Source organism: Scleropages formosus, chromosome 25 (genome assembly GCF_900964775.1).
Source record: "Scleropages formosus chromosome 25, fSclFor1.1, whole genome shotgun sequence".
NCBI lineage: Eukaryota > Metazoa > Chordata > Actinopteri > Osteoglossiformes > Osteoglossidae > Scleropages > Scleropages formosus.
In genome coordinates this window covers 2,605,246-2,627,813 of record NC_041830.1, presented here as the reverse complement: position 1 = coordinate 2,627,813, position 22,568 = coordinate 2,605,246, and the positions used below count along the sequence as shown (strand labels likewise).

Here is a 22,568-nt window from a genome sequence, read left to right as displayed (position 1 = left end):
TGAACAGGGAGTATAGCACTGGGCTCAGGACACTTCCCTGCAGGATGAGCAATAAACCAAATAGGGACTGCGTTTATTATGGATAACTTTCTAAAACTACACACTGGTGCTAAAATGCTGGCATGGTGGCACAGTGAGTAGTGCTGCTGTCTCACAGTACCTGTCTGGTGCAAGAAGATGTGGGTTCAATCCCCAGTCAGTCTGTGTGGAGTTTGCAGGTTCTCCTCATGTTTGGGTGCTCTGGTTTCCTCCCACAGTCCAAAGACATGCTGTTCAGGTTCACCTGTAGTGTGTGAGTAACACAGAGAGAGTGTGTTCCTGTATGGATGAGTGACCCATTGTAAGTAGTGTATCTGGCAGTGTAAGTCACCTTGGTGAATAAGGTGTGTGGGCTCATAACACTGCATAGACTTCATTGGAAGTCACTTTGGAGAAAAGCATCTGCTAAGTGAGTAAATGTAAAATGCTCATACATTCCCGAAAAACTCTCAGATAAATGTTGCCTGCTAATTGCTCTGTCTCTGCAATCACACACACACATTTTCAGAACTGCTTGTCCCATACGGGGTCACGGGGAACCGGAGCCTACCCGGTAACACAGGGCGTAAGGCCAGAGGGGGAGGGGACACACCCAGGACGGGACGCCAGTCCGTCGCAAGGCACCCCAAGCGGGACTCGAACCCCAGACCCACCGGAGAGCAGGACTGCGGTCCAACCTACTGCGCCACCGCACCCCCCCTTGCAGACTCACTTCACCCATAATCTCTTAAATTCATGTAAGGTGTAAATGTTCATGCACTATAACTTTAAGATCATGCCTGGATAAACCTTTACACAGCTACTTCTGTAATGTAATGTAAATGTTTATATTTATCTCCAAAAAAAATTACTAGGAAGGTGATCAGGAATCGGGGGGGCGGGGTGGCGCAGTGTGTTGGATCGGGTCCTGCTCTCTGCTGGGTCTGGGGTTTTAGTCCCGCTTGGGGTGCCTTGCGGCGGACTGGCGTCCCATCCTGGGTGTGTCCCCTCCCCCTCAGGCCTACACCCTGAGTTGCTGGGTAGGCTCTGGTTCCCCGCGACCCCGTGTGGGACAAGCGGTTCAGAAAGTGTGTGTGTGTGTGTGTGTGTGTGTGTGTGTGTGTGTGTGTGATCAGGAATCATTGATATTCTGATAGTTTTATGCAGCTACTCATGTGATGAACATTGGTTCATATGGTGGAAAGAAACTGCAGTTAAGAATCATGCATCTGCATCTAAGTGTCTCTGCTAATGTAATGGACACATTGTATTTTCTATGAGATGTATGTTGCTTTGGAGAAGTGTCTGCTAAATGAATAAATATAGTGTTGCCGGGTAGGCTCCGGTTCCCCGCGACCCCGTTTGGGACAACCGGTTCTGAAAATGTGTGTGTGTGTGTGTGTGTGTGTGTGTGTGTGTGTGTGTGTGTGTGTAAAATATGACAAGCATCACACACCGTTACACAGAAGTGTAAGCTCATGGCAACCAGAGAATGTAAAAGAACAGCTGTCACCTGTGCAGCACTGGAAGCAGCTCAAATTGTTTACAGATGTTGCTTCATAATATGTCTGGGTCCTTTCGTTTAACCTTTTCCTGTGCTTCTAAGATAGGCTCGAGACTACCATGATCCTGCTTTAGGACAAGCAGTTATTGATAGTGAGAGCTAGAAAGCGGTTGAATCAAAAAGCAGTTTTCAGGGTTTTTGTGCTGTTACCTAACAAATGGTGATGGTGATTTCTCCCTGTTCCTCTGGGGAGAGATTCTCCTCTATGTCTTATCAGTGAGTCATACTCATAGAACTTTCTACCAACACCTGTAGACTACGAATTAGGGATATGGTTATTGTTAGAGCTGAAGGGATATGCATAGGGATAGGGTTATTCTTAGGGCTCGTTGAAGGGCCATTGTTATGGTTACAGGTTTAGAATTAAAGATGGGTTTTTTTAGGGTTGGGGTTAGGGATAGGGGAAGGGTTATTGTTAGGTTTATAGGGTTAGGGATAGGTTTACTGTTAGGGACAAGGTTAGAATTGGGTTTGAGGATAATGTAATAGATAGTAATAAGGTTATTTTTAAGGTTAGAAGGTTATATTTTAGGATGGGATTAGGGTTAGGAATAGGTTATGAGTGGGGCTTCCTCTCCCTAGCTTCTTCTGCCTTTTTGTCATGAGGCTTTTGGGAGAAAAGGGATGTGCTGGCGATCAAGTAAATCCTATTTTTAGTGATTATAGGTTGGGGAAATGGAAACTTTGTGCTGGATTTCTTCCTTTTTTGTGTGTTCTTTTTTCTGGTTTATGTTAATTACTGGGGGGGGGGGCACGGTGGTGCAGTGGGTTTGGCCTGTGCTGCCCTCTGGTGGGTCTGGGGTTCAATTCCTGCTTGGGGTGTGTTGCGACGGACAGATGTCCCGTCCTGGGTGTGTCCCCTCCCTTCAAACCCTCCGCCCTGTGCTGTCAGGTTAGGCTCTGGCTCGCCGCGACCCTGCTCGGGACAAACGGTTGCAGTCAATCTGTGTGTGTTAATTACTTCACACATGTAAACCCGGCTGTTCTCAGACCTTCCATTCCAAAAGGGTCCAAAGAAAAAAGCAGGTTGTGAAGTGAGAAGAAGGATGTGCATGGGCTGGGCCACATGGGTGTATCTTCAGGATTTTGTGTTAGTTTTTTGCCATTTTACTCAGTTTTCACTGAAAATAACTATGGAAAAGTTCTTATTTATGTATGTTCAATTTCATAATATACATTAATATTAGTATAAATGGGGAATGCGGTGGCGCAGTGGGTTGGACCGAGTCCTGCTCTCTGGTGGGTCTGGGGTTCGAGTCCCGCTTGGGGTGCCTTGCGACGGACTGGCGTCCTGTCCTGCGTGTGTCCCCTCCCCCTCCAGCCTTATGCCCTCAGTTGCTGGGTTAAGCTCTGGCTCCTCGTGACCCTGTATGGGACAAGCGGTTCAGAAAAATGTGTGTGTGTGTGTGTGTGTGTGTGTATTAGTATAAACTGTATCAGCAAAAGTCACTGAAGTAATTATGTTTTTTGTGGTTTTATATTTGTCTGTTATATACCTGTCTAGACAATTAAGTGTCTTATTTTTGTCAGAGTTGGGCACGAGTAGTGCAGTGTTAACATGTGTTGTTAGCTTTTGAGGATTCAACAGTGCCAGTCACCCTAACCACTTCAATTTGTGCTTCACGAGCACTTTTAATAAAACAGACATTTTATCCCCACAACAGCGATGTCTGCACAGAGAAGGAAGGGATGAGTTGGTCACTAAGGGTCCCTTAACTGGCAGTAAGGTGGGTATTTCACAGGAAATCAGGAAGGGTTTGGACACCAGAAGGAGGATCGAAACCTCTGCTATTCTCACGGGCATTAGCTTCACTATGTGCTAACAAACTCCGGAAGCAGGTGAAAGCAGAAGAAATATATTCCTGCCAGACAAAACTCTTCCTGTGCTTTTATTCACCAGTGAATGTAAGTATCTCTCTGTTTACAGTTCATCCACGAACGGCTGGACTTCATGCGACTAGATATCGGAATATTATTTTTTATATATTTTTATACATTTTTCAGGAATTTCAAAAAAATTGGAAAAAATCAGCAAAGTGGGGTAAAAACTGTTAAAAAAATCACTTTATTTCAATATTTGAACTAATTTACTGGCATAGAATTTTAATACTGTACCATAAAAAATACAGAATTATAAATGAAGATTTGATATGGAAATGTTGTAAGTATTGTGCCATCTTCCAACGTGGCATCATGTTCATTAGTAAGTTTCCTCGTGTGGTTGCATAATTGCGGGTTAATCAGAGAAATGAAGCCAAAATATTTTGAAAAGATCACTTACTGTACTATCACATCAAAAACATTTTTTAAGAAAATCACCTCTACCACAGTGGAATGACAGCCTCAGTCACATGACCTGACCAGCTCCCAGCAACCTTTTGTTGCGGCAAGGATGAACTGTACTATTTTGTTTCTTAGCTGACACTTTTATCCAAAGTGATTAGTATTTTATCTATGTATAGGGGAGTTATATAATTTGCAGTTATGCCTGTGAAATACACTGCTGAAGAGTACACCAGAGCACATCTTTCCAAGGACTAGAATTGGCAGACAAAGTATTTCATGTCTGCCCCCAGGGTAATTTATTGTCAAATAAAGAGATAAATAAAAAAGGGGTATTTCTTCAGTTGAACTTCCATTGTGATGGTATGACTAAATCTGGCTGATGTTACTTTCTGTATGTACCAGTGACGAACCCACAACCCTTAGTGCCATTCTCATCCCCCCATTTGTACAAATAAAATTAACACACTCATTCATTAGGTCACAAAGTAACAAAGCTAATTATCTACACATTGTCCACAACAGTCTCTCCCGTAGTCACATATTCATTCACTGGACTCCGTTGGTTTAGTCCTGTTCCTCTATTACCCTGTTTCCCATCTCACATGAGTATTGTTAGCAACCCCCTACCTACACGAAAAATTAGTTTCCTTCCATCTGAATGTATCACTATTTACACTCACAACAATTAATCTACCCCATCAAAACCCATAATCCCCCACACCCCCCATCATGCTTTCCAAAACATACCTGCTTATTTGAATCTGAAAAAAGCTCCTTAGTACCTGGCTTTACTGCAGACTCCCTGGACCACCCTGTGCATTTCCATGACACACAACAACAATTTTTCTGTACAGAAGGGCCCTTTTAAAAAAATCTGCCCACCCCACCCCCAACTTTTCTCATCCCCTGCCAGGTATTGCGGGTCCAGACAAGTTCGGCTGTAAAAAGTCATTTTAAAATGTTCTGTGAGAGTCCAAGTGTGCAGTTTGGTCTAGGTGCTTGTCCAATTTCATTTGCAGTTGGGGCAGTTCCAGCAGGGCCCTAAGGAGTTCCAGGGGCCCTGAGCCACTGGAGCCCATGTGCTTAGAGTCAGAGGTGTCGGGGGCTTGGATGACCGTTGTGGTACAATTTCTGCTTGATGTGCACCATGTTCCCACTGGAGTCCTCCAACTGCCGCAGCTGCACACGTCTGCGAAGGTCCCGAAGGTTGCAAAAACGCGGAAGCCATGCCCAGGAAGGTCCATCTGAGACAGGTGATTGGAAATAGCAGTGTCAGTGATAAACATGGAAGAGAAAAACAACACCATTATCTAGGAAACATGCACTGTCATGTGCTTTAAGCTTCCCAAGGCACTGTGCTTAGATTCCAGATAGTTCTACCAACTCTTCCTCCAATGTTGTATTAGCATGACATGGTTAAGTTTTTCAGAACCATATTTCCTATTTTAGTTATCCACTTAAGATTTCTTTGGGTAATAATTTACATTTATTTATTTAGCAGACGCTTTTATCCAAATCAACTTCCAATGGATACTATGTAGTGTTACCAGTCCACACACCTTATTCACCAAGGTGACTTACACTACTTACAACAGGTCACTCATCCATACACCAGTGGAGCACACACTCTCTCTGTCACTCACATACTATGAGGGAACCTGAACAGCATGTCTTTGGACAGTGGGAGGAAACCAGAGCATCCAGAGGAAACCCACACAGACACAGGGAGAACATGCAAACTCCACACAGACTGAGCAGGGATCAAACCCATGTCCTCTTGCACCACCCATGTGCTCTGAGGCAGCAGCACTACTCGCTGTGCCACCATGCCACCCTCCGTGTCTTATTTATTCACGTATAAAACACGTGAGCACTGTAGCAAGCACATGAATGTAATTATACCACAGTATATACTGCATAGTGGAAGGGCCGAAACGGAGCTGCCAGATGAATAGTGTTAATAATGTGGAGCCTGTTTGCCACTTAAGTAACTCTGCTAGAGCTATTACATAAACCGCTGGAGAAGTGCTGTGGCCAATTCTCAGTCATAACCTACTTCTTTCTGTGCAATTTTATTTGGCAGTTTAAGGTTTGGGAATTAACTGGAGTTGTCATATGGCTAGGGGGTGTGGTGGTGCAGTGGGTTGGACCGGGTCCTGCTCTCAAGTGGGTCTAGGGTTCAAGTCCTGCTTGGGGTGCCTTGCGATGGACTGGTGCCTCGTCCTGGGTGTTTCCCCTCCCCCTCTGGCCTTACGCCCTGTGTTGCCGGGTGGGCTCTGGTTCTCCGCGACCCTGTATGGGATAAGCGGTTCAGAAAGTGTGTGTGTGTGTTATATGGCTGGGGCGGGCAGGGGGTTTGGTCTATGCCTGCTCTCTGGTGGGTCTGGGGTTTGAGGCCTACTTGGGGTGCCCTGCGATGCACTGGTGTCCTGTCCTAGGTGTGTCCACTATGCCCTGTTGTTGCTGGGATAGACTCTGGCTCACTCCAACCCTGTTCAGGACAAGCTGTTTCAGACAATGTGTGTGTTATATGGCTAAACTTCCTATTTAATGTATAGCTGTGATAATTTTTTTTAATCTGTTTATTCTCGTGGGGGGTGCGGTGGCGCAGTGGGTTGGACCGGGTCCTCCTCTCTGGTGGGTCTGGGGTTCAAATCCCGCTTGGGGTGCCTTGCGGTGGACTGGCGTCCTGTCCTGGGTGTGTCCCCTCCTCCTCCGGCCTTACACCCTGAGATGCCAGGTAGGCTCTGGTTCCCCGCAACCCCGTATGGGACAAGCGGTTCAGAAAATGTGTGTGTGTGTGTGTGTGTGTCTGTTTGTGTTTATTCTCGTTGACCTAAACTGCAGGTTTGCATCCCTTTCTGCAGTACAGAATTCATTTTGTAAACATGGCTTGTGATGTGTTTATTTAACTGTGGAGGAGGAATGCTGCAAAAAGAGTGTGTTACACAGTGTAGGAAATGGAACGGAACTGTGGAAACATAGCAGCGGAAGGGAGCACAGAAATTCAGGGCTGGCATGCATCGCTTTGAACGGACATCTGATCCAGGATGAATGGCATGCAGGATGTGGACACGGCCGAAGGACTAACCTTTCTGTTTAAATGTAGGAGGCTGGAGTCAAGGGCTCTGTGTAGCAATGAGCCATAGAGGATGGAGGGAATTCAAACCCACAGAAGCAGAAAACAAATGTGCTGTTTGTGGTTAGACCGCACAACCCTAAAGGGCAAGGGATCGTGTGCTAGCAGGAAACAAGAGGGAGGGCAGAAGAAGATACCAAAAGCAGCAAGGAAAATGCCGAGGCTTGGGAAAGAGAGCGAGCAAGCCGATGCGCAATCCTCCACGCAGCACATGTGTGGGGGGCTTCTGCACCTCTCATCCTGCCTCCCTGCTGCACCAGCTGCTCCTCTCTCAGTTATTTATAGCTCGCAAGGAGAGAAAGTGCCAGAGCATGTGTGTGTATGACTGTGCGTGTGCTTAGTGGGAGCAAGCAAGGTCTTTCACGCAACGTCTCCGCCCTTCCCTGCTCTGGCTCCCATATATACCTGTAACTAAACAGCCCCACAAAGCTGAGAAGTGCTCTATTCAGCTCTAATAACAAACACTAACACAACACTGAGATTCACTGTCCATCTAGTGCGGCAGCATCCTCACAGGGCTCAAATTGTCCTGTCCCCTCCGTGAGGCATCACCAAGATGCATGGATAGATAGTGGGTCGACTCGGTTTAAACACATGCCACCTGCTCCCTAGGCCCATCATCTCCCACCAACCATAAATAACTACGACCAGACAATCTGTGTCTGACATTCACAGCAGTTCACACCCTGACTGCTCATCCTATCGCTCCCATCCTCCCCTGAAACCCGCGCTGACAGGGGGCCTCTTTGCAACCCCTCCTTCTGTGATGAAGGACTCACCATCCCCACCGACTCTACACACTACAGCCTGCAAGCCTGGTATTCACTGTACACACATTTTATACACATACTGTACACATTTTCACTACAGAGCCATTACCATCCACCAGTCATGATTTCACTATACATATATGAATATGCTTTCTCTACATACACTACGTCCACCTGGCCATACCTTTACTATACACATCCACATTCACACCATCACCCAGTTTACTGGGCTTTCACTATACTCTATATATTATACATACAATAAACTCTGTATATTTAAGATATTTATTTACACCACACTTAACATTTTATTTATGTATATTTAACTTCTTTTACCATTTTATTTTCCAGCATTAGTTAAGGTAGAAGAGGAGAAGAACGTTTTACAGACTTATTTAATTTACACACACACACACACACACACACACACACACACACACTGTCTGAAGCCGCTTGTCCCGAGCGTGGTTGCAGTGAACTGGGGCCTAGCCTGACAGCACAGGGTGCAGGGCTGGAGGAGGGGGGACACACCCAGGACAGGATGCCAGTCCATCACAAGGCACCCCAAGCGGGACTTGAACCCCAGACTCACCAGAGAGCAGGCACAGGCCACACCAGCTGCACTACTGCACCCCCCCCCCCCCGATTTTATTCACTGTATTTTTATTTATTACTGTTGTATCAGACGCTTTCAGAGAAATTACCCAGTGAATAAACTGAGGTGTGTGTCTATTATTACATTGTTTTGATTGCAAAGAAAGTGCCCAGATGTCCCGAGTTGCAAATGAGACACTGTCAGGATTTAAAGTGAAACACTTTTTAATATGCTCTCCCCACACTGTGCTGCAATACACACCAACTCACTCTTTCTTCTCTACTCCATTGATATTCTCCTGCGCCTCATGATGCACAAGAGGAACAGGGCACTGTTGTACACATATAAAGTATAAAAACACACTGAATAGATGGGTGTGGAGATTAGCATTATTGAAAGTAAAAAAAAAAAAAAGAGTAGGCTTATTTGTAACATTGCTTCATGTTAAAAAGAATAATAAAATAAACTGTCGTCATGTCCATGGCACCCCAGCCTCATGTCTGATGTTTCCAGTAGAGGAATACTGACACCCTGCACTCTATGAGCTAGTGATGAAAACAGAATAAATAAAGTCTTATGGTGAATTTTTAATGATTTGTAGCCCTTATCTGACATTTCTGACATTTTTATTAGAACCTACGCTGTGAATAAATTGAGGGATTATGTTGTATTTTTGAGCTTTTATTGACTAACAGTGGATCAACTTCCTGTCACAATTATGCTTTTAAATCGAGGTACAAGTGTATTCATTTAGCTGACACTGCTCTCCAAAGCAACTCACAATGTTAAGATACTTTTTTACCCATTTATACAGCTGGGCTATTTTTACTGTATCAGCTCAGAGTAAGTGTTTTGATCAGGTTTACCACAGCAGGAGGTAGGATTCAAACCTAGGTCCTTCGAGGCTAAAAGTGGTGGCTCTAACTACTGCGCTACCAGCTTACATTAAATCAATTAATATCATACAGTCTATATAACAGTTTTTCGGACTGATGCTCTTTTAACCACGGCGGCGCAGCAAATAGCACTGCTGTCTTACAGCGCCTGGGTGGTGCGAGAGGACATGGGCTCGATGGGTGCAGGTGGCTAAATGAATAAAGGCGACCGTAATCATAGACATCAATTACTGGCATCGCTGTTAACTAGAAAACAAATTATTTAAGAGTCCAGATAAGTAAGGGTCCACTGAACAGAGTCTCTCTAAATTTCAACCTCATGATTGATGAGGCAAAAAACTAATTCATGCTTTGGTTGCAAAGGGACCTGTTTTTAAAATGCTTGTTTTTGGGTGGCATGGTGGTACAGCAAGTAGTGCTACTGTCTCCCTATGCCTGGGGGGTGTGAGAGGATGTGGGTTCGATCCCTGCTCAGTCTGTGCAGAGTTTGCATGTTCTCCCCGTTTCCGTGTGGGTTTCCTCCCACGGTCTAAAGATGTGCTGTTCAGGTTCCCCCATAGTGTGTGAGTGACACAGAGAGAGAGAGTGTGTTCCACTGATGTATAGATGAGTGACTCATTGTAAGTAGTGTATCTAGCAGTGTAAGTCACCGTGGTGAATAAGGTGTGTGGGCTGATAACACTACATAGAGTTCACTGGAGGTCATTTTGGAGAAATGCGGCTGCTAAATAAATAAATGTAAAATGTAACCAAAAAAAGCCAATGATTACTTTGTTTCCTACTTCAAATTGTCACATTCAGTTCTTGAATCATGAAATCTCCATTTTATCATCCAGTCATGTCTATTTAGTACTCAGTGCAAGAAGCACACATCTGTGAGTCAAAGAAAACCACTTGTATTGATGCTGCTCAGTACAATGTGAGAAGGAGACTAGGAGGGTGGTGAAAAACCTGCCTTGATCTTTCCAGTCATCGCTGAAATTAGTGCCAAAGCACAGATACAGTTGTTCATTGTATTAAAAACACAAAAACTGCAGTTAAGGGGTAAGTTTTTGTTGACAGAAACCTTTCATGGCAACTTCAGTTGTTTATGACAGTAGCTCATTTGCCTAAACCTAAGACTTTTACATGAAGATGAAAGCCAAGCAACCGCTCAGATCAATAACTCAGGGTGAAACTCTGAGTCTTAGTGTATTTGTATTTTGACATTTTTTAGATCAGACGATAACTGAGAAGCGCTTTGCATGCCACACATACCTAACAATCTACTCTTACATCATCATCCAGCTCCCAGGAGCTGTTGACCGTCTTCCCCACTATCACTATATTCCTTGACAAACATTTGTCCTCTTCCTATGATTGCGCCAACTTTTCTTAGCCTTTATGTATTCTATAAAAATATCCTGTAGAGACATAATGGTGTAAGGTAGATGGCAATAAAGACATAATAACAAGACTGCTATTACTAAAGCTAAAAAAAAAAAGTCTTAAGTTTTGAATACCCTGTTGAAAAAACTATTTTTCATGTAATTTCAGTACAGGTGGTCCCCAATTTACGATCGTTCGACTTAACGATTTTTTGACTACGATGGTGAGCTGGCAATAGACATTGAGTAGAAACTGTACTTCAGATTTTGAATTTTGATTTTTTTCCCGGGCAAGCAATATGTGGTGCGATACTCTCTCGCGATGCTGGGCAGCGGCAGCGATCCGCATCTCCCAGTCTGTCATGCAGAGGTGTTTATTAGGTGTATTAAATGCATTTTTGACTTACGATATTTTCAACTTACAATGGGTTTTGCGGAAGGTAACCCTATCGTAAGTCGGGGACCACCTGTATATTTAAGCATTTTTAAATCTACCTACTCTTAATTACATTGACATCCCAGGTGATAAGCTTAAATAGAACCTGAATTTTAATTGTAAAATGATGGTGTAAACCTGGTAGTACAGTGTGCCATATTATCAAAAAGAACATAAACAGTAACACATAGTAGTGGGGTAGAAATCAGAAAGGGAGGGACACCATGAAATCAAAACCCAAAACCTAAACAACAAAAGCGAAGTTAAAAGCTAAAACTCCAACAACCAACACCTCCAACCCAACCCCAAGAACCTGTCAGTAATGACATTGTTTACAAGTACCTAGTGGAGATTGCTCCCAGCTCCTACTTCCCATCATCCGCAGTTGCACCATCACCCCAGAACCCATCATGAATAAAAAAGTAAAACCCCACTTTTCTTAGGCTTAAGTTGAGTGGCTCCAAATTCTCCATCAGAGTTGACGTAAGGACCCGGGTCCACTGAGGGTGCCTGCATTGTCCAACACTAACGCTGTCCGCCAGCAGCCCAGTCCCCATTCCCTCCATGAAGCCACGTCCTTCAACGGTGAGAGCAGCCGGGTCCAGTGAGAACACCACCCCACTCTGCACTCAGTACACGTGCCTCTAACTCACCGTAGGGTCCGCCGCTCCTCCAGGCCCGGACGGCACAGTGCAACGCCCCATCCAGCCACAGCAGCAGCCAGCTGATGCAGAAGCCCAGCAGAAGTCCCAGCATCAGGTCCATCTCCTGCTTGGTCACACTCTCGCTCACAAAGTAGTTCTCAGAGGAGTCCACCAGAGACTGGTCCCCATCATATGGGATCACATAGTGCACATGATGCCTAGAAAAGACCAGCAGTGGGGGAGGGTGGCAAAAGATATTTTTTGTCGTGCAGAAATAGGGAACAAAAAAATGTAATGTTACATGAGCAAAGTATGAACACATGCTGGTGTGTATTTTATTTTGGTTGAAACTCTATTGTGAGCATGTGCTGGTAGAAACGAGGGCAGCGGGACAGTGAGGGAAGAATGCCAGAATAAGCACTTTCACAGCTAAGCATCTCACCTTGTCAGGTCAGAGAAGGACCAGCTTGACCCAAATACTTAAGAGTAATAGCACAAGGCAAAAAAATGGGAGCTGAAGTGCATTTTTGGAAAATTTAACAGATGAAACAAAAAAAAACCTTTCTTAAAAATGTAGAGGTCAGACAAGAATATGCATGACATTTTATTCCTTTTTCATTTGTCCATTTGTCCCCACTTCTCAGTATAAACCTGCCTTCCTTCATCTATATCATCCTTCAATGCTCCTAAAAAACCCCAACAAATATTTCAGGCCTCCAGAGAAACAGGAGCTGCTCAGGCTTTTCCTCCAATCTGCTACGGCATTTAGATTAATTTGCCATTTTTAAATCCTGAAGTGTATCTTGAGATTGCAGCAATACTACTAAATATTCATGAAATCCTGCAATCCTGTATAAATTAATAAGTAACAGCACATATGATTAACTAGTAGCTGGACCAGCTCAGTCAGGGGATAGGCTGGCATGAGAACCTACACATGCACTGCATATCAGGGAGTCATTTAGTCCTCCCTGGTTGGGGTTTGCTGAACTGCATCTGGTGATGGAACAAAAGTGCAAATCAGTGGTTATATTTGGAAAGTCACCTCAACGTCTAAGTCAGAAAAAAACAAAAGCACAAGGGAAATGTTAGTCCTAAAACTGGATTTTACAGCATCCCAAACAAATGCGGTCTGGCTTTCTCAGCTTCCCTGTGCAGCTTCTAGCTAAGTTAACCTTCGTTCATACAGGCTTAAAACAGAAACATACAATAGTCTCTATATGTTTAGAGTGCAGGAAAATACGCTTTGCACTAACATTTCATTGGCTAGTACATATTATACTGGTGCTGTAATACAAGTAATAAACAAATTAATCCTCCACGTGACACTAATAAACAATGGTATTACGGATACAATTACAGAATTTCTAATTTATAGTCTGAACCTTCTACACCATCCTTGTTGAACAACATCCAATAAAATACCAGTGTTAAAATCAGTATAGCACATACAGGGTTGCATGGTGGCACAGTGAGTAGCACTACTGTCTCACAGTGCCTGGGTGGTGTGAAAGAATGTGGGTTTGATCCCTGCTCAGTCTGTGTAAAATTTGCATGTTCTCCCTGTGTCTGTGTGGATTTACTTAGGGTGCTCTGGTTTCCTCCCACAGTTAAAAGACATGCTGTTCAGGTTCCCCCCCAGTGTGTGAGTGACCCTGAAAAAGTGTGTTTCATTGATGTATGGATGAGTGACCTATTGTAAGTAGTGTCTCTAGCAGTGTAAGTCACCTTGGTGAATGAGGTGTGTAGGCTAACACTACACAGTATCCATTGTAAGTTGCTTTGGAGAAAAGTGTCTGCTAAGTGAATTAATGTAAACTTCTTTATTATACTGTTAACCTGAATTCAGCTCATGTTTTTGGCCAAGGGAACTTAATATGTTAGAAAAGCAACTTTATGATTATTTATCCACTTATACAGCAGAGCATCTCAACTGGAGCTATTTGTGCTCAAAGGTGCCCCGACAGAAGTGGTTATTCAGTTGGGGGACCCTTACATCCATAAGCAACAGCCCCAACCACTACAACACCTGCTGCTCCAGGTAAAGTAGGTTACCTGGTGGAAAATTACTTTCCACAACCCGGTTCAGAGCAGTGGTCCAGTTTTCATTTTCAGAACAATTCACCATTTCCAGACTAGAATTTTCTTTGTATAGCACTAGATCACAGTAATATTATCTTAAGACAACACAGATTCACCCTTTTCCCTCATCTCTCAAGCTCTGTACAGATACACATCCGGACACACTGCAGGTTTTTTGATGTCCATTAATCCTGGAGAAATCGAATCGCTCTGATGTGTGTGCCTGTGTGTGTGTGATTTGTCTCTCAACTCGGACACATGATATTGGCAGGAATACATTCCGGTCATGCAGAGAGCTCTTGGAGAATTCTGTCGCTGTAGAAACCAGAAGAAGGTGGAAAGAGCCTCTATTCCCGGTGCACTGTTACCCAATCACGTGCAGCTCAAACAAGCACATATTCAGTTAAGGAGGTAAAACACCATGGTATTAGAATCGAGGGACATCAGTTAGTTTGACTTGCAAAGAAACAGAATAAAATCAGCGACAGATGTTCTCCCAGCACCTCTAGAATGGCTCCATTTTTCAACATTAAAACCCTATGAGTCATGAGGCCTTTAAATGTGTAACTTGGAGAGTTGAGTAATATTTTACCTTCCACAGTTGCAATGACAGACGCGATCCTCCCCTCGTAAATGCGGTAAGATATAGTTGTGAAAGCGGTCCAGTAGCGCGTTCATGTCCATTAAACACGCGAGCGCCTGCAAAGAACCATGCGCGTGAACCGGCACAGAAGAAGCAAAGCACCCCCCACCCCACAGCCGCCCGCACGCGACCCGTACGGCCCCCCGAGGGACACACACACACAGCGAAATATATTTCTGGAAAAAAAAATGATCCAGCAAAGGGTGGGAACCATAAAGTGCCGCCCGACAAAAATGTCCTTTTATTTATAATAAGCGTGGCGGCCTGGAAGCACGGCGCACTTCAGCATGCACGCGCGCCATCCGCATCTTCTCGCGCCGCTTTTCGGTGCCAAAAATGCGCACTTACTCATTTGCAGAATTGCAACCGTAGCGCAGAGAAAAAAAAAGAGACACAATCTCCGTTTGCGAAATGAAAGGTGCGAGGGGTGCGAGTGCACACAAAGGTCCTCTTACCATCACCACAGAAGCCCCCAGAATCATAAAGATCATCGTGGATGTGATCATATGCATCAAAAGTTCCCCTCGGGCTGCTCCTTCCTCTGCGTTCCGCGGGTCCGAGGAGCGGCTTTCAGGGACCCTGCGCGCCCCCGGGCTCCCCGACACCGAGTGCACCGTCGCGCGGCATTAAGGTGCCCTGATTTCGCGCTCCTGTGTTCCGGCGGCGGCGACGACGACGACGACAACGGTGAGTCCGACTCCAACCCGATCGCGCCCGGGCTGCTGTACCGTTATATACGGGCAATATTTATTTACTGCCTCGCGTGTCGTTCGCAGGTCCTCGCGCGGGCGCAAGAGTAACGCGCAGGGTGCCACCTTCCTTTCTCCGACGAAGTAAAACAGAAAGCATACACCTACACAAGCTCGGCGCGAACATCAGCCCCTAAGAAGTGTGTGTGTTCCGTTAAGGTTCTGCGCACCACTCGGACATGCCGGTAAAATCGCGGGAAATAAAGAGGAGAGAGAAGCCCGCGCTCCAGTAAATAAAACCCTTCGCTCAGCCGCGCGCGTTCGTTCGTTCATTCATTCATTCATTCATTTGTTCATTCATTCATTCATTCATTCTTTCTTTTTTCTTTCTTTCATGCACTGTCAGGTTGACCGTTACGCGCCGCTGCACGGTTGGTTCTTCTCCGCTACATGGTCCGCAGCTGCATCAGCGCCCGGGGGCAGAGACGTCCGCGGAGCGGCTGCTCGCTCCCTCCTCCATGGTGGGCCGTGGCGTGCACGCGGGGGAGTGCATGAACACTCCAAAAGGGTGCGAGCCGCCGCTGTGGAAACGCGCTCGGGGTTTAGTAAGATGTTTAGTAAGATGTTTAGTTATGTAAACTGAGAATACGCAAAGGGAAAAGAGGCAACGGAGCGAAGCTTGATCACGCGCGCGGCCCGCCTCCCGCGCGGGTGACATTGCGGGTCGGGTGTGCGCTCTGCGCCATTCTGAAGGGCAGGGCTCCGCGTGCGTGTGCGCGCGGCGCCGGCGCCGCCGCCGCCCGAAGCCTCCTCGCACACCTGAACCGCCAGCTACCAAGGATAAAGAGCCGGAGTGCGTGTGTGTGAGTGGGGGCAGGAGCACGAGAACATCCAGCGACGCGCGGACACACCCACACCTCAGCGCCACAGCATTGTTATTCACATTCATCCCGCACGCGCAGCGGCTCGTGCGGGGAGAAACACCCGCGGCTCCTGACGGACCCGATGTGTTACCCGTGCTTACTGCGAAGTCAGATGGAAGGAGTACTGCGCGCTCATGAAACATTTCACTCATTTAATCATGTGCAATAGATATGGAATTAAACATCAAAATTTACGGGAAATGCTGCTATTGAAAGAATAAGTCTTGCCAAATTCAGGTCAAGTCAACGGCAATTAATCTGAATTAAGATCTGAAACACCAAAAGCAATTTGATAAACATTTCAAGATAAGTAGCTGCCCAGTGCCGAATGTTGAATAAGATACCAGAGATCCCACCATATAACTAATGCTTGGAAAAATTATAAACACAAATGAGAAAAGATGAAATTCCAAACAAGAGCAGGTTTGAATTTAAGGAGATCATTCTTTGGGCAGAGTACAGCCACAAGGTCACTTCAGCACTTGTACTTAAACCTAAACTTCTCACTGTGACCTCAGTTACTTCGCTCTTTCAGACACGCCAACTGCGTTTGAGTGGAAGTTCGGCCTTTTAAACTCCAGTGCCACCGATCCCCATTAAAAGGGACACCATCCCACGCTGTCGGTCGAATGCAGCTCCATCACTGTGACCCCGGAGTCTTGGATTAGTCAGCCATCGGAAGGGTGTTGACTCCGCACCAGCAGCTGAAGGCCTGTGCTCTTCGCATTAGTATGGTTAATGAAGACGGGCAGATGGGGTGCTAATTTATTTCAAGATCTTACAAAATATACTGTATATATATATCCATGAATAGAACATCCTGCCTTGCTTCTGGGTGTTGAACTGAACCCAGCAAACAAGTACTCTGCAATAAGGTCCTTTCTAGGATTCAGCCACACAGCCATGCCGTCATATCTTAATATTCATCTCCACTACGTGGCCTGGCTCTTTAGCCTGTATCAAAATGTCAAGTTTTGGGTACTGTAGCATTTACATGACAGCTAAATTGTTTATTTCACTGTGAATTATACATTGTGAAATTAGAGCAGGATACTGTGAATTATTTTAAATGTCCATTATTTACATTACCCTTCCTGGATTGGGGCCTTGGTGTGGTGGAAGGCCTCGCGTGATCTAGGGATCTCCAGAGCTATATCGTCAGGAGCAGTATGCTCCTGGTAGGGTCACCCAAGGCAAACAAGTCTGGAGTGAAGATCCAGACTAACACGATCCAAAAGCCCCCATGAAAAAAGTAGACAGGAGAACGTTTACCCTGCCCGGAATAGGGTCACCGGGACCTACTCCTGGAGCCAGGCCAGGGGTAGTGTTCCTAAACAAGCGCCCGGTAGCCGGGCAGCCCACGTAACCCGGCTGGTCTCAGTCCGAAAAGGCAACATGGGGGGGGGCATGTGAGCCAGCCACCCGCAAGGTCCAACATGGGGGTCGGGTGCGATGCTTTTCAGGCGGCAGGAGGGGGCAGGGTAGCGTGTGGTGTCGCAACCCCTCGCGACAGAAACTGGCTCTTGGCACGTGGAATGTAACCTCACTGGGGGAAAGAGCCAGAACTGCTGCAGGAGGTTGAGAGATACCAACTAGATATAGTTGGGCTCACCTCTACTCACAGTGTTGGCTCTGGAACCAAACTCCTGCATAGGGGGTGGTCTCTCTCCTTCTCAGGAATTGCAGGGTGAGAGGTGCCTGGTGGCGGGTGCTGCCAAACAGTTGGAATTTATCCCGCTGGGCGAGAGGGTTGCCTCAATGTGACTTAAGGTCGCAGAGAGGAAAACTTTGTCTGTTGTGTGTGCTTATGCACTAAACAGCAGATCCAAATCAGAGTATTCAACCTTCTTGGAGAGAGTGGGTGGGGTTCTGGACAGGGCCCACCTACAGACTGCATAGTCCTGCTGGGAGACTTCAATGCTTACATTGGCAATGACAGGGAAATCTGGAGTGGGGTGATTGGGAAGAACGGCTTGCCCGATCTTATTGAACTTATGTGCTGATCATAGTTTGTGCATAACCAACGCCATGTTCGAACACAAGTATCCTCATAAGTGTACTTGGTACCAGAGCTCCTTGGGCCAAAGGTCAATGATCGACTTTGTAGTTGTTTCATCTGACTTGAGGCCACGTTCTGGACACTTTGGTGAAGAGAGGTTCCGAGCTGTCAACCAATCACCATCTGGTGGTGAGGTGGATCAGATGGTGAGGAAAACTGATGGACAGACCCAGTAGACCCAAGCGTATAGTGAGGGTGTGCTGGGAACGATTGTAAGAGGATCCTGTCCAGAATGATTTTAACTCACACCTCCAGGACAGCTTCTCCCATGTCCTGAAGGAAGTAGAGGACATGGAGTCTGAATGGACCCTGTTCAAAACCTGCATTGTGGAAGCAGCCAAGCACAACTGTGACCAAAAGCATGTTGGTACCAGTCACAGTGGCAACCCAAAAACCCGCTGGTGGACACCCCTGGTAAGGGAAGCCGTCAAGCTGAAGAAGGAGGCCTTTAGGGCCTGGTTGGCTCTGGGGATTCCTGACTCAGCAGATGGGTACTGGCAGGCAAAAAAGGTGGCAGTGGCTACGGTTGCAGAAGCAAAATCCAGAGCACAGGAGGAATTTGGAGAGGCTATGGAAAATGACTATTGGTCGGCCTCAAAGAAGTTCTGGAGAACCATCCGGTGGTTCAGGAGGGGTTGGCAGAGCTTGGCTCAAGCTGTGCTCAGCAAAAGTGGAGAAGCTCTGACCTCAAATGAGGATGTTGTCAGAAGGTGGAAGGAGTACTTTGAGGAACTTAAATCTGAGAAATATGCCTCCCTTACAGGAGTCAGGGCCAGAGGCTTCCGGGGTATCAGAGTCCATTTCCCTGGTGGAATTCACTGAGGTAGTTGGAAAGCTCCACAGTGGCAAAGCACTGTGGGTGGATGAGATTTACCTGGAACTGCTTAAGGCCCTGGATGTTGTAGGGCTTTAAGAAAGGGGACTGGAGAGTGTGTGCCAACTATCGGGTATCACACGTCCCAGCCTCCCTGGGCAAGTCTATACCAGGGTGATGGAAAGGAGGCTCTGGCCAATAGTTGAACCTCAGATTGAAGAGGAATAATGCGGATTTTGTCCTGGCCGTGGAACAGTGAACCAGCTCTTACAAATAATTGTGGGGCATGGAAGTTTGCTAATCCAGTCTACATGTGTTTTGTGGACTTGGAGAAGGCCCATGACTGCGTTCCCTGAGAAATTCTGTGGGAAGTGCTTAGGGAGTATGGGGTCCTGGGGCCACAACTGCGGGCCATTTGGTCTCTGTATGCACGGCACAAGAATTGTGTCCGCATACTCGGCATTAAGTCAAGCCTGTTTAATGTGGGTGTTGGACTCAGCCAAGGTTGTGCCTTGTCCCCACTCCTCTTTGTGGTTTTCATGGATGGGATATCAAGGCACAGTCGAGGTCAGAAGGGCATTCTATGTGGGAGCTGGAAGGTGATGTCTTTGCTTTTTGTGGATGATGTTGTCCTTTGGCACCGTCACATGGTTGCCTCCAACATGCACTGGAACGGTTTGCAGCTGAGTGTGAAGCGGTTGGTATGAGGATCAGCACCTCCAAGTCTGAAACCATGGTTCTCTCACGGAAAAAGATGGCATGGCCCCTCCAGGTAAGGGGAGAGAATTTGCCTTATGTGGAGGAATTTAAGTAGCTTGGGGTCTTGTTCACGAGTGCCAAAGCATTCCCACGTATCTTCTCTACTCATTTTTCTGCACTGGCTACCTATAGCTGCCCGAATCAAATTCAAGACCCTGGTTATTGCCTACAAATGCATCAACAGAACTGCTCCCAGCTATTTACAGGACTTAATCAACCTCTACACTCCCAGCCAGACCCCTTCGCTCATTTACTTCTGCTCGCTTGGTGGTCCCACGTACAAAAGGTAAAGCACATACTGGTAGGTTCTTGGTTCTGGCTCCATTGTAGTGGAATGACCTTCTCCTCTCACTCAGAACTGCGAAAACTGCCTACATTCAAGGAGGGTCTGAAAACTCAGCTTTTCCGGACCCATTTCACCCAAGCTCTCTCCAGCTCATATGTGGTGTAAATGTTTCTGCACTGTAACTTCATGAGCATCTCCAGATAAGCCTTTATACAGCTGCTACTCTGGCATTGTATGAGATTGTTTGTGTATCTTATTAAAAAAAAAAAAAAAAAAATGGTAGGAGGTTATCAGGATGCATCTATCCTGCATTTTATGCATCTACTCAAGTGATGAACATCAGTGTATCAAGTGGAAGATAAACAAGGTTTACTTAAGAGTCACATGTCTGCAGCCATGTCTCCTTCTCTTAATGTAATGCACAAATTGTATTTTTGCTGAGATGTACATCGCTTTGGAGAAAAGTGTCTGCTAAATGAATAAATGTAAATGAGTGAAGGGAGAAGGGAGCGCGAGATCGACTGCAGACTGGGAACAGCGGCAGCAGTAATGTGGTCACTGTACCAGACTGTAGTGGTGAAGGGAGAGCTGAGCCATAAGGCAAAGCTCTCTATTTACCAGACGGTCTATGTCCCTATCCTCACCTATGGTCATGAACTCTGGGTAATGACTGAAAGAAGAAGATCGTGGATACAAGTGGCTGAAATGAGTTCTCTCAGCAGGGTGCTGGGACTCACTCTCCGTGAAAGGGTGAGGAGTTCGGATATCCGGGAGGAACTCAGAGTAGAGCCGCTACTCCTCCACATTGAGAAGAGCCAGCTGAGGTGGTTTGGGCATCTGATAAGGATGCCCCCTGGGCGCCTCCCTTTGGAAGTACACCAGGCACAGCCAACTGGGGCGAGGCCCCTGCAGTTGACCCAGGACCTGCTGAAGGGATCGTATCTCCCAGTTGGCCTGGGAATGGCTGGGGATCCCCTGGGCTCAGCTGGAGGAAGTTGCAGGGGACAGGGACAACTGGGCCTCTCTGCTCTCTCTGTTGCTGCCGTGACCTTAGAAGGACAAGCGGGCAAGAAAATGAACAGATGGATAGATGGATTATCTACATTTCTCTGTTAATTGGTTGATACAGCTGGGCAGCTACTGGTATTTGGACTCAGAGGTATATTTTTCTCCCTTTTGGAGTGGTACTTCTTAGTTTTCCTTTTCTCACCTGCAGGCTTGGTTCATAGAGTGAACTACAAGTGTTTTCACTGTAATACCAGATCATTCCCAGTAACTTTGTGAAACACTCTGTGCCTCTGGTGAGGAGTGCTCTATAAAAATACATTCAATTTAATTGAATATTACCATAAGCTTAATTGTATTTCCCACAAATACCTCCTTACATAACTATAATGCAACAGTCAGGACTAATGATTGAGCTACTCCTATTGTTGATAGTAGGATTTTAGCCTAGTAGATATAATAGACAAGTTTTCCAACATAGGCAGTTGAGACCATCATTCTGAATGTTCAAATTCAAAATGTTGCTACGGCTAAGCAGAATTCTTTTAATAGGCAACACAAACTATTGATAAATGTTCACTTTAAAGCATTATCAAATTTAAGAAAAAAATGGCAATAGGTTTAAAAGTTGAGGTATTTTGCATTACTGTAAAAAGTGAATTTGAATTGGCCATTGTGTTAGTTACATCACCAGAACCCCCAATGATGAACATGCTTAAAATATTTACCACATAAGATGATAGCTGAAGAATGTGTGTAATGCTTTTTGAAACACAGTTCTCTGGATTTGAAGGGCTCATGTGGGCATCATGTTATAGGACAGGGGTGTCCAACCTGTTTTGGCTAAGCGCCACAATCAGTGCCGGAGTGACCACTGGGAGACGTGGGACTTTTCCCAACTTGTCTTGACTGAAAGGACTGAAAAGATACTGGTACTACAACCAGTCAACGTGAGAAACGGACTCAGACTGAGAAGAACTGGGCAAGCAAGTCCAAGCCTGCTACAAGTCTTCATCGAAACTTTAAATAAGAATTAAACAGGTTGACTTCAACTGTGCAAACGCATGCTGCTAAATGCAGCTAAAATAATAAAACATCTGAAGACGACTGAGAACAGCTGCACAAAGACAATAGAAAGTTAGTGTCAAAAAGCCAATATTGAAGAAAAGATTGAAAATTAAAGTGCTCCAAAATAACCCATATATTCAGAGTTAAAGACAGGTGAGACAGTAGGTTCATGCAATAAAATACAGGGGTGCTCAAAAGTTGAGTACAATTATTTGTCATTAGTTTAAGCACGTTGTTTGTCTATTATTATAACTTAGGTGAGGATCAGACCACATTTTACAAATAACAGATAGCCCGGTAATTCCAAAGGGTTCATAAACTTTTTCTTGCAGCTGTGTGAATACTGAGTTTACAGTATAAACACAGTACTGAATAGGAGCTTTCATACTGCATGTAAACACATTAATGAAAAGGCCTTTCCTTTAACAGCAATACCTCGGTGTCTGAGTTCTACAAGAACAACCCCCTGTCAAGCTAGGATGTGTTTCACATGTGGGAAAGAATAAAAACCATTATCAAAGAAAC

The 22,568-nt window shown here is 45.6% G+C and overlaps 1 protein-coding gene across 1 annotated transcript; it reads right to left on the bottom strand.

The window, feature by feature from the left end:
* Positions 1-3,624: 3,624 nt before the first annotated feature.
* tmem240a (transmembrane protein 240a) lies at positions 3,625-14,957 on the bottom strand. The gene is made up of 4 exons (XM_018741870.2): positions 14,896-14,957; positions 14,390-14,496; positions 11,725-11,933; positions 3,625-5,112 (listed from the first exon to the last, which is right to left on the bottom strand). Exons 1-4 carry the CDS (start codon positions 14,950-14,952, stop codon positions 4,958-4,960), a joined length of 528 nt encoding a protein of 175 aa, XP_018597386.1. The 5' UTR covers positions 14,953-14,957; the 3' UTR covers positions 3,625-4,957.
* Between the last annotated feature and the right edge of the window lie 7,611 nt (positions 14,958-22,568).

Excerpts from the sequence above, each read along its gene's own strand:
- tmem240a (XM_018741870.2), bottom strand. The coding sequence starts at position 14,952 with ATGCATATGATCACATCCACGATGATCTTTATGATTCTGGGGGCTTCT. Across the intron at positions 11,934-14,389 it reads TGTCATTGCAACTGTGGAAG|GCATCATGTGCACTATGTGA; the intron begins GTAAAATATTAC and ends GGTCTTTTCTAG. Across the intron at positions 5,113-11,724 it reads GAGGAGCGGCGGACCCTACG|ATGGACCTTCCTGGGCATGG; the intron begins GTGAGTTAGAGG and ends CACCTGTCTCAG.